Raw genomic sequence first — 17,762 nt, forward strand, 5'->3', positions numbered from 1 at the left:
CGGAATTTTAGTGAGAAGTGTCACATATCAATGAACCCGGGGAGTGACGTTCCCTATCCAAAGGGCATGAAGGCTGGTCTTGTGCTTAAGGCACTGAACCAGAATCAGCAGATCTTGATTCTATTCCTACCTTGGCCATTGACCACCTGTGTGACCTTTGGCAAAGTCATCTAAATGTTCTGCATTTCAGTTTCCCAATAGGTCAGACCGGTGGGGAAAGTACTTTCCTACTGCACAGGAGCAAGGAGAGATGTAATTCACGGATGTGTCTGGGAGGCGCTGAGATATGAATGTCATAGAAACACAAATATAGAAATAAAACAGACAGCGCAAGCTGGCAATGGTGGAAGCTGCCACACACATGGTCCCACCCATGCTCCTCAGACGGGGACCTGAAAGAACTGCTTCTGTGACTGGGGAGGCAATCCCAGGTTACACTAACTTTTCAGGTGATGTGCACCAGATACCCATCCACTGAGAACCAAACGATACTGGACACCAACCAGCAATAATATGGCAGCAGCCATTGCTGTGACAGAGGTGAGATCCGGAGAGATAGCTGAGTGTGCAAGGCTCTAAGTGCTGTCCCTAGCCCCCGGCCAGGCTTTATTATAGCATGCTAGGAAGAACCACACCTGAGCTTGGGTCTTAAAATAGGAATTGGTGTTGGAGAGAACCTCAGAGAAGATCCATGCTAGGAGTAAGTCTCCTCCCTTGCTCTCCACCCCTTATTCTACCCCGATTTAAGTTCCAGGGCAAGGCACAGTTTTAGGTGACCAGACTAAAACTGAAGCTCAAACACTCATAAAACCTGCAGATAAAATGCCTTGAAATTCATGATAATCAAAGCAGGCAGCCCTAAAACTCACTCTCATGGCTAGAACTTTATCACCGGGCCATAGGGTATGTCCTTGGCTAGCAAGTAAAGTTACACACTCTGGAAAAACGGAGGATGGTAACACAGAAACCTCAGATGTAGCTGTGATAGTAGGCAACCCTACTCAGACCCCTCTTTGTTCAAATGATGTGGCAGACTTGCCCTTTTTCTGGATAAATGGGCTCTATGGGGAGAAAGGGTTTCGCTGTAATTATGGGTTTCTGGAAGGCAGGATCCAATTTTAGATAATCACAGGAAGGGAGGGATAAGAGGAGTCTGTCTGGTTAAGAAGGAAGCTATTGTATTCTGGAAACCAAGCCACATGCCAGCCTTTAAAAACTTTGAGATCGTGTAATTGCCAGCTGATCTAAGCAAGCAAATATGTTATGCTTTCAGAACCACCCCTGAGTCTCACCTCTGCCTCCACCAGCTTTGTGAAATTGGACTGTGTTCCAATGTAATACTCAATGCCATCCCGAGCACCTTCCAGGGTGGCACCTCGGACAAGCAGGATAACGAGGACAACATATGGAAAGAGAGCTGTGAAGTAAACAACCTGCCAAGAGAAATGGAGGGAGAAGCCTTAGGCTTGGAGGGAAATGCTACATAAAAATGACCAGAAAGGGCCTGAACCAAACCTCTGGATCCAAACAAACCATTCACTGGATTCATCTCTGGGCTGGAAAAGTCTGGATTCAAGTCTGGACGTGACCATTCCCTGGTTCATCTCTACAAATTACCAGTCTGCATTCATAAACTGTGCACGACAATGGCAAACAAACCTCACCCAACCTGTCCCAGTGAGCACCTCAGGACCTGCCCAAGCCAGCTGGCTAGCAGTGGGATATTTACTACAAAACTAGGGGAGCAGATTTAGTTACTGAACAAAGGGAGCTGTAAGCTTGTTGGGGCAGAGACCTTTTTTCCTGCATTTGTACAGCGCATGGCGCAGCAGGGTCATGGGCTATAAACTGGGGCTCCTAGGTGTTACCACAGTACAAATAAATAACGATAATTCTGGCGGTGGTGCTCGCTGCAGGTTTCACTGTCATTTACCTCTGTAACTGAGGCAGATGAGCTGGTTATGCCTTGCCATAGCATTGCATCACAACACACTGGCTGCACTGGCTCCAAGAACCTCTTTCTAATTGCCCAAGGGACATGCCTGTTCTGATGCTGGGAGGGAAGGGCCTATAGGTCAAAAGCAGAGCCAGTGCCCAGGACCCCTAAGAGGAGGAAGGAACTAGAGGCTGGTATGGCCCAAAGAGACAGGAGAAGGGGAAGGAAATTGTGTTGTGGAGAAGAGTGAGAGGCAGAGAAAAGTGATGGGGAAGCAAGCAGAGAAGGAGACAGACATGGGAGGAAGGGAAAGAAAATCAAGTTTGTTAGGTGCAGGGAGGCGGAGATTCAGGTGGGACGATAGAGATAGATATGGGGGATGGGGGGGGCGGGACTGAGCAAGGAACTGGAGGAGCCAGGGAGAAGGAGAAACCTATGGGAGCAAAGAAAGAACAAGAGAAGAACGGGGAGTCAAGAAAACAGGCAAGGGGGCCGGGCCTCTCGTAAGAAAATGAGTAACAGTGACCTCCTGGCTGAAAGCAGGAGAGGAGCCCTCTTTAGCCCCAGTGGCTCCTCCGTCTCTCATGGCCTGGGGAGAGGGGGATCTTCAGGCTGGGTGTGGAGCCTGGCTGGATGGGAGGCCTTGGGGTTATGAATGAATGCTCAGAGGTGTGGCTGCAGCACACCCCAAGCTAGCTTTCAGCTAGCCTGCTCCAGTAACACCGGCAGAGACGCCGTGGCAGGCCGGGCTGGCTTTGCGTATGCTCCCGCGGTCGGGGGTGGGCTTGTACAGCCCAGGGTGCTGCGGCTTCTCTGCTATTGTTACGGGAGCCAGCGTCTCAGGTGCTGCAGTCACTCCCCCAGCTACAGGATAGACATCCCCTGAGGACCAGCGAGGCCGACCCAGCAGACGTTGCCCCTCTGGCTGGAGCACTGCTGTGCGGTGACGTCTCTCTGTCCAACTGAGCTGCAGGGCCTGGACTGACGTACCAACTCAGAGCCTGGAGGCTGTCACGTGACTTCAGTGGGCCTGAGTCTGAAAAAAAAGTCTTCCTGCCTAGTCCCTGACTACAGCCTCGAGGGCTCCTGTTGACAGAGACAGGACTTTACAATGCAGCAGGAAGTGGCATGTGTTTATCTGTATGCAGGATCGGTCTCATGCTTTCAGGCTAAACCTAGGTAGTCTGTAGGTATCACAGACATGTGCATACTGTGTGTGTGTGTGTGTGTGTGTCCACGCATGTGCAGTGTGTGTGTGTGTGCACGCTCAGTGGATTTGCCTGTGCATGTGTGTGTGCGTGCATGCACGTGCAGTGTGTGTGTGTGTGTGTGTGTGCGTGTGTGAGTGCGTGTGCGTGTGTGCACACATGTGCATGCATCACAAGAGACCAGGCTATAACAGGAACTCAGCCGACGTCTCTCAGGTGATCATAAGAAGGCCCAACAGCATCGTTCTTGGTGGAATAAGGGATCGTTGAGCTCAGGTCAGGGTGGCAGAATCAGGCTCCAGGTGCTTTATCCATGTCATGTAAAATATGAGCAAACAGCAGCAGCCAAGTCAGATATTGCCTGTGTCATGGGCTAGTGAATCAGGGCCTGACTCCACCAGGTGCTGAGCTGCCACTGAAGCTGGGATCATCTCTCAGCAGAATCAGTCCCAGAAATCTAGCACGGGTTCCTCTCGACTTACCTTTCCTGAAGATTTTATCCCTTTAAATAATGCAGCTCCGACTATCAGCCAGGATAGGAGCAGGCAGAGGGCCAAGTACCAGACAATTTCACCTGTCTCGTCCAGCCCGCTGGAGCGCCGAAGGACCACTTTACTGAAAGCACAGGACATCGTGATCAGCATCGCATCGCTTGCACCAGGGCGTGGCAGCTGCTAGCATGAAGAACCCCACTGATTATCCAGAGCCACCTCTGGAGAGGGGATGCTCATGTCTGTCTAGCTGGAGATGTCACACCCATAGACTCATAGACTCTAGGACTGGAAGGGACCTCGAGAGGTCATCGAGTCCAGTCCCCTGCCCTCATGGCAGGACCAAATACTGTCTAGACCATCCCTGATAGACATTTATCTAACATACTCTTAAATATCTCCAGCGATGGAGATTCCACAACTTCCCTAGGCAATCTATTCCAGTGTTTAACTACCCTGACAGTTAGGAACTTTTTCCTAATGTCCAACCTAAATCTTCCTTGCTGCAGTTTAAGCCCATTGCTTCTTGTTCTATCATTGGAGGCTAAGGTGAACAAGTTTTCTCCCTGCTCCTGATGACACCCTTTTAGACTTCCATTGATGCACAGCCTGTCAGCCCCTCTCCACCCCCGCCTCCCAGCTGGGCTCTTAAATGTGTCTGTTTAAACTTTTAACTATTTGCTGATTTCCAGCAAGTACTTAAATTCCATTGACCTCCTGGGTAGCAGGCCTGGCTGGGAGTGGTGGGAAAGCTGGTTTCTTTGGAGGCTTCAAAGAGAAACCAGTGCTTTCCTCTCACCCCTGCCTTGGGTTGACGCCCAGTAGGCGTATAGACACGACTGCGCTGTTTTTAAAACGAGAACCTTACTGCACAGAGCCAGCTCGGGTTGTTAACTAAAAGGACGAGCCTGGTGCTGCCAGGCTGAGAGGAGCTGGAGGAAAACACCTCTCCAACAAACCAGCTAGTTTTCCGCTCATTGCCAGCTCAATTAGCATTATGAAAATGGAAGTAGGTAGATTCCAATTTAGGGCCAGATTTTCCTCAGTGGAGTTACAGTTATTTATACCAGCTGAGAATGGTAAAGAAAGTGAAGGAGCAAGTGGCCAGTGGAATAGTCCTAGGAGAAAAACACCTTTGTGTTATGGGCTTTTGTGCAGCTCCAGGTGCCTGGGTGACGGACACAGAGTGGTTCTGAAAGATCTGTATCGTAACAGCGACAAACCATCCTACGGTGAGCACTGATTCACGAGTGATACTCTTCCAGGGGCTCTGGAGCCACGCGGCTTCTGGCCCCAGGTGAACTGATGGCATGTTAATGCACACCCTGGCAGGGCCTATTACTTTATTCATCATCAGGCAGCAGTGAATCATACACCTAAGTGTGGGGTATGCAGGTGAGACATCTGCACATTATGAACACTTGCCTGTCCTGGAAAGTGTTCTGTAATGACAGGTCTATAAAAGGCAAGTGGACTGGCTGCATATTTTCAACATCCTAATTTGGGATAAAGAACGTGCCTTATGTTGGGAGTTTAAGGGGAGAACACTTCCTCAATTTTATTATTTATTTCTTAGTTATAAATTTTTCTTGTGCTTCTCTGTGACTTGTGTTCCATGCGTCACCCCTGATTCAGTATTTAGTGTTTTCCGGACAGAACTGCTGAGGTTTAGTTTGCAGTCCCATGAGCTTGGCCCAGAGCTGTTTCTAGAGCGTGGTGTGAGTTACAGAGAGTTCCCCAAACCCCGCCCAGCACATACGGAGTTTAGCAATGTAAAAGTGGTGCTGTGTACTCACTTCCAGTACTGCTCACTGGGAAGCTGCACTTGTTTATACGTTAAGCTGCCGTTGAGACAGGTTAGATTGTTGCTGGTGACGTACGAGTAGTTTGTGTGAACGATCACCCCGTTTGGTAAGGTCGTATTGCAATCACTCACTAAAAGAGAAAGGGTTGTTACTGTTCAGTGGTGAAATCAGAAACAGACTTTGATTACAGTGAGTGCCTTTTTCGTGTTGTTATGGCTTCAGTGTGTTTTCTCGTGGTAACTACAAACAGACCCCAGCCACCACTTTCAGATGTGGATTTGGCTCCCTACCCAAACACTCCCAGGTCTGGTGGGTCCAGCACTGGGAATCTGGCTGGCCTAACATAAAGATAGGAAACATTTGCAAAAATTAGAACTGGGTGCAGTTAGGATTTCCACCTCTTTGATAATGTAAGGGCCAGATCCAGTATTTCAGTTCACACTCATCTATAGCAACCCCATATCATATTGATGGGAACAGACTGACATTATTCCTAGTTCTCTTTAAAATGTACTACAAATCTCTTGGCTACAGTTTAAGCCAAACAAGAGTTAATCAATGCATTAAACAGCACTATCAGCAAGAGGATTTACCTGACATGAAACCTTGGTGAAATTGTAGTGCAGAATTTTGAGGCAATTTGTCTGACTTTTATACCAATCCAGCACTCTTTTAATATGGGGTGAAACATTGTTATTAGTCTTTTAAAAGAGAATCTCCTTGAAATGTATAAATGTAAAACTGTTAAATAATATCAGAACTGCAGTCTGTGATAAACTATTAAACTTCGGGGGATGGGGAATTACAATTTTTAAACATGCATGCACACAGCCAATCAATAGTCTGGAAATATTATCTAAAGACATGATGAAACATGAAGCCAATGTCCATCCAACACATGGTGTTAACAAAGCCACACATATAGGATAAAGGATTTTGGAAAAATAGGTGTGCATTTCTTTTGCATTAGGACAGCCATTTCTTTGTCACAAAGCACTAAGGAAATTGCAGTGTGGTATGTTTGGTGATTTTATACCAGTCTAGAAATGTGTTATTCTAGGGAAGAAGGAAAGATGGGTAGAAAGGCAAAGAGGAGGAGTCATTCTAGTTCCCAACAGATCACATGGGCAAATGCTACAGGCAGATAGAAAGAAGATTAGTCCAGGTGTCAACTGGTTCTCAAGGTAAGGTTTCCAGACAGCATCATGGCCAACTAACTGTCCCCCTACTGCCCTTTTCAATGCCTTTTGTTTATTACTGGGAAACAGAAGCAATGGAATTATTCCTAGTAATAGTGTGGATTATTTAAAAGTACCGTACCTACAGGTGTTTTGCTGCAATTTTCATCTGCCCACACAAAGCAGTCCGACCATGGCAGTACACTTTGAAAGGAGGCAAACAGATAGTAGAGGGCATAGGCAATGATAACATTGTAATAGACCGTCACCAAGAAGGTGATGATGACCATCGTGATTCCCACTCCTAGAAAAGAGAGCAGAAGTTTCATCATCCAATCCAAACACAGTATAAGGAGAACGTCAATCATCAGCTTCAGTGAACTCCACATTTCTCTACCCTTCCTACACATTGCCTAAAAATGATTTGACTGTCCACTGGATTGCACAGTATTGTTGGATATACATACCAGGAAAAGACAATTCCCTGTGAATAACCCTTGGGCATATCTCAATTCCCTGCATATGTACAATGAGCATGGTTCCTTTCAACGCACTCTTCATTCACTGCCAGCTTGGGACAGGAGTTCCACATGTGCACAGAGAGGAAGCAGCGAAGGCTGATGTGACATCAGAAAGAGACCAGACCAGACAAAAGCGACATGCAAACACATGATAGATCTACTGTACTGCAGAGAAAAGTTCAGGATGGATCTTATACCATGTGGTGTAGGCAAAGCTCTCTTGAGGAGATCCCATGATGGAGAATGGTACTTGAGCTTCAAACGCAAAGTGGTAGAACTTTGTAATGTTTAAAAACTCTGATAACTATTTGTATTGTCCCTGTTGCATCCTGATCTATTAGAATCGGGCTAGAGAAGAGACAGAATTAGAGGACACAAGAATATGCATGTTCCATTTTAATTCTGAAAAAGTTGCCTGTCTACCAGGAAGGAGGGTGCACTTTGGGATTTATAGGTTGCAGATTGCAATAAACAAAAAAAGCCTCAGCATTGCTGAAGAGTTGGCAGGGGAGACACACTACATTTTAATAGCTGTAGGGAATATCATCACCCAATCCCAATGCTACACAACTCCTTGAAAATGTAGGGGAGAAGGGTCAGTGTAGTGCAGCAGGAGGAAGAAAGGAACTCAGCCAGAGGTTAGGGGAATACAGGAGTAGATGGGTGAGGTTCTGTGGCCTGCAAGGTGCAGGAGGTTGGACCAGATGATCATAAAGGTTCCTTCTGGCCTTAAAGTCTACGAGTCTGTAATGTTAGTGTGTGGAGTGGCCCAACTGAGGACGAAGATGCTATGGTGAAGAGGGCAAAATAAGAACAGAACAGAATACAACATCTGCTCCAAGGCAGTCCAGGCCAAAGAGAGGAGACCAGATTGCACTGGTTCAGATACCGAGGGGAGTCTGGTGCTGAAGGGAAAATTTGGACATAGCTGATTTCTATAGGCACAGTGTGGCTAAAGTCTGCGAAGATGTGTCACTTCTGCGTGTAAATAAACTAACAGCTTAACCTTACTGATCTTCCTTAGCAGTAAAACTAAGATCATTCAGGCTAATTTATTAGGTTATTTACATAATTTTAAAGATAAATATAAACAACTTGGTAAAGTAAGGGAGAGTCTTCTGCATTCCACACTGAGTTGAGGAAAACTACCCCATGCTAGTCCAAGAGTCCATGTGAGTATTAAAGAACCAGGCCAGCTCACTTATGGGAAGCCCAGTTGGGGCTGGGGGGGATGAGATCGGATCCCAGACTACCAGGAAAGAAGGAAACGGTGGCAATAGACTGTGAGCGGGGAAAAGAGGGAATGTACCACATCACTCTCTGTAGCCAATACAAGGAGCAATGAATCACATGCTGAAGGGAACCATGTCCAGCTCTTTACAGCTGAAGAAAGGACTGGTGAAGAAGACAGGAGGGGAAAGGAAGGGTGCATCGCTAAAAGAAATTTGTTAAATAGAGGAAAATGGGGGTGGAAAATATCAGTGCTAGTTAAACGGAAAAGCAGAAGATCAATGGAGAAGAATTATCTTCATTCCTTTTACCCTGGGCAGTAACAAACAGAGATGGGCTGAAGCCACAAAATTAGGGACTGGATCTAGATTTTGAATATCCCAAATGGGGGGATGGATGCAGGGTTTGGGCCAGCCGTGTAGAAAAATCAAAGCCATTTGTGAAGTCTGAGTGAGGTTTTAAACTTTCTGTATCCCTGAAATTCAATGATTTTGGTCTGGGTGTCTCGAAATAAACTGAAAGGAAACTGGAGCTGATTGCATCGTTTGTAGAGATCTCATTGCGATTGCTAGTTGCATCAGTAAATGAAAGGCAGCATAAAATGGTGGTTTGCAAGGACACTGCAGCTTTTCCTTTGTCAAAAGGAACTTTGTGAGTTTGAGGTCAACCTACCAAACCTTTTCTAATGATCTTGGGGAGTATATATGACATACATGTTTACATACACACAGCCCTGGCTATCTCCAGGGGTAGGATCCATCCTTCTTTTCATCTTGTGCAGATTTTGGAAGCTTGTGTGCAGTGCCTTGTTGTTTCTGGTGAGTTTTGAGGTAGAAACGGGCAAGGAACAGTAAATGCCTGGACGTAATCCCTTTTTGTTGTCTACTAATACACAGGATCAGTAAAGGCAAATAAAGCTCTTAATATGATTGCAAATGTAATTTCCTTATTCCTATCTTAATGCAGCTGGGTGGTCAGGAGGGCATGCAGGCCCAATGATGCCCTTGTTTATGTCCAGCCTTGTTGGAGCAGAATGGATGCAAATAAGGGCGGTTTGTGCCCCATGATCCTGATTCCCATGTGTGTGGGATGTCTCTGATTGCAGCAGGCTCAGTGCCCCACAGACCACACTGCTGGAATAGAGGCCTAGGTGCATAGGCACATGAGTGCATAAAATGGTTCTTTACACATGCAAGTGCCAATCTGAGCAGCTAAATGCAGGATTTGCATGTCCCATGTAGACCCCTATTTAGCATATAGAATGAGAAGACATAGCCAGTAAATGAGAAACAATAACATTACATTGACGCTGTGGAAAATTGCTGCTTCTGATGTATCACATACAGTGCCATGAATTCAATTTCCTCTCATACAGCACATACTAGTCCTCTCAGTTTGGCCATCTATGAAATGGTATGACACACCATGTACAGTATTCTAGAGTCTAATTTATGACACTAGCCAGAAGCATTATGGGGAAATTATTAATCCACTTTTGACTATTAGAGCAACAAAAGAAGATCTATACATAAAAAACAAATGTCACTGACCTTGTAATATTGGTAATATTCTCCACACAGAAACTGGCCCCAAACTGGCAAACTGCCCCAAGGAACATTCCAAAAAAAATAAAGGTAAACCAGCTAATGCCAGCATAATTGTGTAGGGTATTAGAAAGGCACCTGGGGAAAATAGAAAAACCTATTATACCAGCACAATTCTGCTCCTTTTGTATAGCCACAGATGCAAATATACGAAAGTGATTTTTACTTTGTACAGAATGTACAGATTGTTTTTTTTCAAGGACGGTGTTCTGTAAAATCAAATAGTATTTGCAGACGAAAGGGGTAATTACTCGTTGGTGGTTTGATCCAGGTTCCAGTAAAGGTAACGTTAGTAACATAAGCATGGCTGTTATGTAAACTAAAGTTCAAATTTATTTACTTCTTTCACAATTATTCTTATCAACAACAGGCTGAGCAATTGCCTGGTTACCTTGTCTATCCAGAGATGTTTACTTGTGTCACATAGATCCCTGATGTACCTTCAGGCATGACTATGAATTGTGCCTATGGCCACAACTGAAAATATGTTTCACGGGAAAAGATCAGTAGGTCAGAAAGATGCTGAGGTGGCTCGATCTCTGAATAACTTATTTAAAAGAGTAAGATTCAAGGCACAGTACTAAAAGCCCACCTAAGGCTGAAACGGTAGGCCTTTAATATTTTGAATAAAAGGGAACAGATGTACTTGCATAACATATATTTGAAAGTCTTAAAATTATCTGGTTTCCCCCACCTGCTTTTTACTTTCAGTAATTGCTTACAGGAACACTGTAACGAAGTTCAGCCCAAGATTTAGATTTTGTAATTTAAAAATAAACATTTTATAAAACCAACTATTAATAAAAAATTAATTTGAATATTAATCATTTAAGCAACATAAAATGTGCACTGTATTGCCCTCACAAATCAGATACTTAGACTTCCACATTACACCAGTTCCACCTGCAAATCAGTGTAGGCTCAAAACTGCATCCACGGTTATTTGCACCTTGGATTTTCACACATACATAGAAAGATTAAATGATCAAAAACCTGACCTCCTCTCTTTTTTTTTCTATAGGTGCCAAGCAAATGTACAGTGCTATATAAATACTGATGATTAGAATCTGCCGTGTGTACTCACTAGCCTGGGACTACTCAGCAGGAGTCATATACTACTCATGTGAGTAAAAATAGCTCAATCTGGTCCATCATATATAAATAACAGTAAATCAAAAGAAATCTTTAACACTAATTTTAGACACTGCCCAATGCCTCCAGCTGCTTCTCCTCTGAGCGCTGCCTGTCACTGCCACACTGAGCCACCCTGCTAGGCTCTGGAACTTAGAACTGACGAATTTTTATGGCACAACTTTTCTTTTGTGAAATAAGGATAAAAAACTGGGCAACACATGCTGCTCTGTCAGGAAGACAGAGATGATATCTGGCTGTGTGTACTCTTGATTTTGTTTGCATTCTACAGTAGCTTATGCTTTTAAATTTAAAACAGAAATGAACTGTTTCTTCTTTGTACTTAGTGGTGATTTGCAACTCACTGTTAGAATGGCTAAACATGGAAATAGTTGTAATTTGTTTCATATGCTTTCATACAGCTATCTCCTTTCTGATACAGAGCCTCAGCTGGCCTCTTGCATGAATGCTTTCCTAAATTCCACATTAAACTGGAGTCAGGGACATAGGTGCTGGAAATAGGGGTGTTGAGGGGCTGCCACATCCCTGGGTTTGAAGTGGTTTCCATCATATACAGGGTTTATGGTTTGGTTCAATGGCTCTCAGCTCCCCACTGCGCACATTGTTCCAGCACCTCTCATTACTGAGCTCTATGAGAAGGACCCGCATTTCATATTTGCTGTAGTGCACAAGTGTAAGAGAGAAACAGCGCCCAGTAAGACAGCTGATATTCATGCACATGCAGCTGTTCATCTACTTTTTCTCTTCAACCACAAAGGGGTTTAAGATAAACTAGGGACCCTGTTTGGCAAGATATTTAAACACATGCTTAACCTTAAGCATGTAGGTAACCCCACTGAATTCAAGCAAACGACTCATGTTTAAAGTTCAGCAAATGCATACATGCCTTGCTGAAGGCACTTGGCCTTACAGGCAGAAGGATACAAAAAATCGTCCCAATAAAATATTTTTTCATTCTAAAATATTCCTCAAATAGCTGTGACATGTCACTACATGACAGTGCAGTGCGATATACTGATTTTTTATTAACATTCCTTTTGGACTAGAATTCTGCTTCATCACTCATGAGTAATGCAACCAGGCCAAACACATGCCAATAAGAGATGTATGCCACGAATGCCACTGTGTACGCCATATATCTATACTCAAATGTCTGTATGCAAAATTACATAATCTGGCCATGTTGCACTTACAATATAAACACTCATTGACCTTAAATAGGAGTTGGACTGGGCCCTAAGGCATTTAGCTTAAACACCTGCTTTTCCCACCTGAAATAGAATCTCGGAGCTCCACAAATCATAGGACAGGCCAAAGTTTGTCTATCCTGCCTCTGCATTCAGCCAAGTGATTCACCAGAGATTTGTCAAGTAAAGCCAGTCACGTGTTCTGTGAAGGAGCTGCCAAGGACCCATGGAATGTAACCTTGTAGTGAATAGATTAGAGGCCTTTATTCTTAGTCTTTGTTTGGGATAAACTAGTTTTAATCCAGGTAAAAAAGGGGAGGCCACTTTAAAATTAATAGGCATTGAGCATCATTTAGTGTCAGGGCTGCCCAGAGGATTCCGGGGGCCTGAGGCAGGGCCGGGTGGCAATTCGGCGGCAGGGCCTTCCCACTGAGAGGGACCCGCCACTGAATTGCCGCTGAAGAATGAAGTGGGGGCGGTAGAGCGGCCCAAGTGCCTCCGATTGCGGGTTTTTTTCCCCGTCATTTGTGGCGCTTGTGCTCACCGGGCGGTGCTCCGAGGCTGCAGCAGCACATCAGCAGTGGGTCCTTCACTCGCTTTGAGTCTTCCACTGCACTGACGGAGCCGCCACCGAAGACCCAGAGCGAGGGAAGGGCCCGCCGCCGAAATGCCGCTGAATACCCGGAGCGGCTCGCGGGGCCCCTGGGGGCCAGGGGAAAATTGTCCCACTTGCCCGGCCGCCCCAGGCAGCCCTGTTCAGTGCGGGACGGTTTCTAATTGGAGTGCAGCATTGTGAAGTATAGATAAGTGTAACCTTCAACATTTACTCCAGAAACAGCCATTAACAACAAACAGAATTGGCTCTGTCAGGGGTTCTCAAACTTCACTGCATCGCGACCCCCTTTTGAGAACAAGAGTTATTACACGACCCCAGGAGGGCGGATCAAAGCCCCCGCCTACTGCCTTGGGCGTGGTGGGGGAAGGGGGGTATCAAAGCCAAAGTCCAAGGGCTTCAGTCCCAGACAAGGGGCCTGTAACCTGAGCCCTGCCACCCGGGTCTGAAACTCTCGGGCTTTGGCTTCAGCCCTGGCGACCCCATTAAAACAGGGTCACGACCCGCTTTGGGGTCCCCACCCAGTTTGAGAATCGCTGCTCTAAGTTGTGTCATTTATTTCAGGTCACGTTACAATTACTTTTCTCTGTGTTCTTCAGTCTAATGATTTCAGCTTTAAAGCCTGTCCTGCAACTGTTCTACTCACACAAGTGACCCTCTCTCAGATGACTAGTCCTATTGCACGGACAACAGTGAAATGGGGATGTCTCCAGGCCCCAGGCCAGCAAAGCACTTAGGTACGTGTAAATCACATGTGCAGTCAGACTAACTTGAAGCTTCACACACGTGATTCAATGCATTGCTGGACTGAGGCGTCAGGATTTACCAATGCTGAGAATATTGTGGTCTGGCTGGTTACCCATCCCTATTCCCTGGCAGTAGATCTGGTCCACAGAGCACTGGAATGGGAGTCAGGAGACCTGGATTCTGGTTTGGGTTCTGCCACTGACTCACTGCATAAGTCTGAACAAGTTACAGCCTCTCTGTACCTTGTTTTCCCACCTGTCTGATGAAGGTGCTTATCTTATTCTTCTGGCTTGGAGAGCCTCAGATGGACATTACTAACTCAGTGCTAAATAGGGTTAAAATGTTATTAAAGCTAATGTTAAAATTATATAATACACAAACTGAGAAAAGAGTCTGTATGTATCTGCGCATAGTGGAGGGGTGGGCAAACTACAGCCTGGGGGCCACACCTGGCCCTCCAGACATTTTAATCCAGCCCTCAAGCTCCCAGAGAGGAGCGGGGTCTGGGGCTTACCCCACTCCATGTGTCTCCTGACGTTCTCCCTCTAGCTCCTACATATAGAGGCAGCCACAGGTCTCCACATGCTGCCCCAGCCCCAAGCACCACCCCCGCGGCTCCCATTGGCCGAGAACTGCAGCCAATGGGAGCTGCAGGAATGGCACCTCCGGACAGGGCAGCTTGCAGAGCTACCTGACCTCGTCTCTATTTAACAGCCATAGGGGGGACATGCTGCTGCTTGAGGTAAGTGCCGCCCAGACCTGCACCCCTGACTCCCTTCTGCACCCCAACCCCCTCCCCCTCCTACCCTCTGAACCCCTCAGTCCCAGCCCAGAGCAGCCTCTGGCACCCCTCATTTCAGCTCCACCCCAGATCCCACATCCCCAGCTGGAGCTCTCACCCTCCCCACAGCCCCTTGCCCCAACTCGGAGCTCCCGCCTGCACCCTGAACTCCTCATTTCTAGCCCCACCCCAGAACCCTCCCCACACACACACTGCCACCCCCAATTTCATGAGCATTCATGGCCTGCCATACAATTTCCATGCCCAGGTGTGGCCCTCGGGCTAAGAAATTTGCCCACCCCAGTACAGTGCTTAGGTTATCCACAGATACAAAGTTTGTTTAAAAACACATAAAAGACATAGAGTACACAATCTGCAATAACCCAAATGTAGCTACATTTAACCATACAGCTTAGATATTAGACTCCAAATACTCGGGTACATCACACCTGAAAAGTTCTACAGAGAGTTGGTTGTAGAAAGCAAATATAGCAGTGAATGTAGCTGTCCCTCAGTGACTGAGCATTTAGGAGGGGCTGTCTCTTCGCAGCTACACCCACCAGAGGAGTATTTCAGTTCCTTTCCTGAGAGTGACACTATCATCATTGCCTGGCAGGTGAGGGGGTTGGAACTGATACTTCACATTTTCCTTCCCTTCCTAGCACCCTGATCCACTTCTAGCTAGAGAGGGGCCCACCCCCACCTGTTCCAGGGGTAGGATTTGGGCTCGGCCCATTAGAAAGGCTGATGCCTGCTTAATAATCATTCAGATCCGACTCCCAACTTCTGCAACAGCTCGGGGGTGTTTGGCTCTGAGATCGGGGTTTGAGAGGGTCTAACAACCAGCATCGGGGCTGGCAGCAGGCCCCCCGGAGCAGGGAGCAGGGGCGGCCGCACTCACCGCCTCCGTTCTGGTAGGTGAGGTAGGGGAAGCGCCAGACGTTGCCCAGCCCCACGGCGTAGCCCACCATGGACAGCAGATAGTCCGTCTTGCTGGACCAGTTTCCGCGCTCCGAGTTCTCGTCGCTCTGCCCCGCGGGGGCATCCTTCCCCGTCGACAGGGTGAAGTCCTGGGGGAGCAGAGCGGGGGTCACCGCGGGCCCGGCCGGGAGCTCCTCACAGACCCGCACCCGAACCGCGGAGCCCCAGGGAGAGAGACGGAGCCCCGACCCCGGTGCTGCCGGTTTCGGGGGGACACCCGGCTGCACGGGGTGTCTCGGGGCTCCCGCCAGGGGTCCCTAGCGCCCCCCCGGCTGCACCTCCCCGGGGCCCCGAGCGCCCCCCCACCCCGGCTGCACCTACCCTGGCCCCGAGCGCCCCCCGCACCCCGGCTGCACCTCCCCGGGCCCCGAGCGCCCCCCCGGCTGCACCTCCCCGGGCCCCGAACGCCCCCCCGATGCACCTGCCCAGGGGTCCCGACCCCCCCCCCACCAGCTGCACCTCCCCGGGCCCCGAGCGCCCCCCGCACCCCGGCTGCACCTCCCGGGGCCCCGAGCGCCCCCCGCACCCCGGCTGCACCTCCCCGGGCCCGAGGGCCCCCTGCACCCCGGCTGCACCTCCCCGGGCCCGAGCGCCCCCCGCACCCCGGCTGCACCTCCCCGGGCCCGAGCGCCCCCCCCCACCCCGGCTGCACCTCCCCGGGCCCCGAGCGCCCCCCGCACCCCGGCTGCACCTCCCCGGGCCCCGAGCGCCCCCCCGGCTGCACCTCCCCGGGCCCCGAACGCCCCCCCGATGCACCTGCCCAGGGGTCCCGACCCCCCCCCACCAGCTGCACCTCCCCGGGCCCCGAGCGCCCCCCGCACCCCGGCTGCACCTCCCGGGGCCCCGAGCGCCCCCCGCACCCCGGCTGCACCTCCCCGGGCCCGAGGGCCCCCTGCACCCCGGCTGCACCTCCCCGGGCCCGAGCGCCCCCCGCACCCCGGCTGCACCTCCCCGGGCCCCGAGTGCCCCCCCCCACCCCGGCTGCACCTCCCCGGGCCCCGAGCGCCCCCCGCACCCCGGCTGCACCTCCCGGGCCCCGAGCGCCCCCCGCACCCCGGCTGCACCTCCCCGGGCCCGAGGGCCCCCCGCACCCCGGCTGCACCTCCCCGGGCCCCGAGTGCCCCCCCCACCCCGGCTGCACCTCCCCGGGCCCCGAGCGCCCCCCCACCCCGGCTGCACCTTCCCGGGCCCCGAGCGCCTCCCCCACCCCGGCTGCACCTCCCCGGGCCCCGAGCGCCCCCCCACCCCGGCTGCACCTTCCCGGGCCCCGAGCGCCCCCCCGGTGCACCTGCCCGGGCCCCGAGCGCCCCCTGCACCCCGGCTGCACCTCCCCGGGCCCCGAGTGCCCCCCCACCCCGGCTGCACCTACCCTGGCCCCGAGCGCCCCCCCGATGCACCTGCCCAGGGGTCCCGACCCCCCCCAGCTGCACCTCCCCGGGCCCCGAGTGCCCCCCCGATGCACCTGCTCGGGGTCCCGACTCCCCCCCCCACACCAGCTGCACCTGCTCGGGCCCCGAGCGCCTCCTGCACCGCGGCTGCACCTCCCCGGGCCCCGAGTGCCCCCCCGATGCACCTGTCCGGGGGTCCCGACCCCCCCGCACCCCGGCTGCACCTCCCCGGGCCCCGAGTGCCCCCCCGATGCACCTGCTCGGGGTCCCGACCCCCCCCCCCACCAGCTGCACCTGCCCGGGCCCCGAGCGCCCCCCCCAACCCGGCTGCACCTTCCCGGGCCCCGAGCGCCCCCCACCCCGGCTGCACCTGCCCGGCTCGCACCTTCCTTCTCCCGCAGCAGAGGCGGGCGGGCGGCGTGAGTGTCCCCATGAGCCCGGCTCCGAGCGCTCCCCGGCCCGAGTGAGCGGCGGCCGCGGGGCTGGGCCCTTTATCCGCCCCCCGCCCCCGTGGGCTGCCCGACAGTGACGAGCGCGGCGGGACCGGGGCTGCCCCGAGTGGGGCGCGGCGGGTTGGGCACCTCCCAGGCGGGCTCCCCGCGGCAGGGCGGGGCCGTGTCTGCGGCAGGAAAATCACCTGCCAGCCCCCCCGCACACCCTCCCACCTGCCGCCCCCCCCGCACAGGTTCCCACCTGCCAGCCCCCCCGCACACCCTCCCACCTGCCGCCCCCCCGCACAGGTTCCCACCTGCCAGCCCCCCCGCAGATCTAGCCCCCTGCATCCTCCTACCTGCTGCCCCCCCCACACACCCTCCCACCTGCCAGGCCCCCCGCACACCCTCCCACCTGCCGCCCCCCCGCACAGGTTCCCACCTGCCAGCCCCCCCGCACACCCTCCCACCTGCCGCCCCCCCGCACAGGTTCCCACCTGCCAGCCCCC

The 17,762-nt window shown here is 51.0% G+C and overlaps 1 protein-coding gene across 1 annotated transcript in view; it reads right to left on the minus strand.

Annotated features, from left to right (window-relative positions):
- SLC6A14 (solute carrier family 6 member 14) overlaps nt 1–17,280 on the minus strand; it is a 28,781-nt gene extending 11,501 nt beyond the window's left edge. The window contains exons 1-7 of the mRNA XM_030576251.1: nt 17,208–17,280; nt 15,355–15,523; nt 9,920–10,051; nt 6,761–6,922; nt 5,432–5,570; nt 3,627–3,759; nt 1,293–1,433 (exon numbers count right to left, since the gene is read on the minus strand). Of these exons, the coding sequence (XP_030432111.1) occupies nt 1,293–1,433; nt 3,627–3,759; nt 5,432–5,570; nt 6,761–6,922; nt 9,920–10,051; nt 15,355–15,523; nt 17,208–17,255 (924 nt within the window). The 5' untranslated portion in view covers nt 17,256–17,280. The remainder of the gene's footprint in view (nt 1–1,292; nt 1,434–3,626; nt 3,760–5,431; nt 5,571–6,760; nt 6,923–9,919; nt 10,052–15,354; nt 15,524–17,207) is intronic.
- Between the last annotated feature and the right edge of the window lie 482 nt (nt 17,281–17,762).

This window comes from Gopherus evgoodei, chromosome 9 (assembly GCF_007399415.2).
Source record: "Gopherus evgoodei ecotype Sinaloan lineage chromosome 9, rGopEvg1_v1.p, whole genome shotgun sequence".
In the NCBI taxonomy this organism is placed as follows: domain Eukaryota; kingdom Metazoa; phylum Chordata; order Testudines; family Testudinidae; genus Gopherus; species Gopherus evgoodei.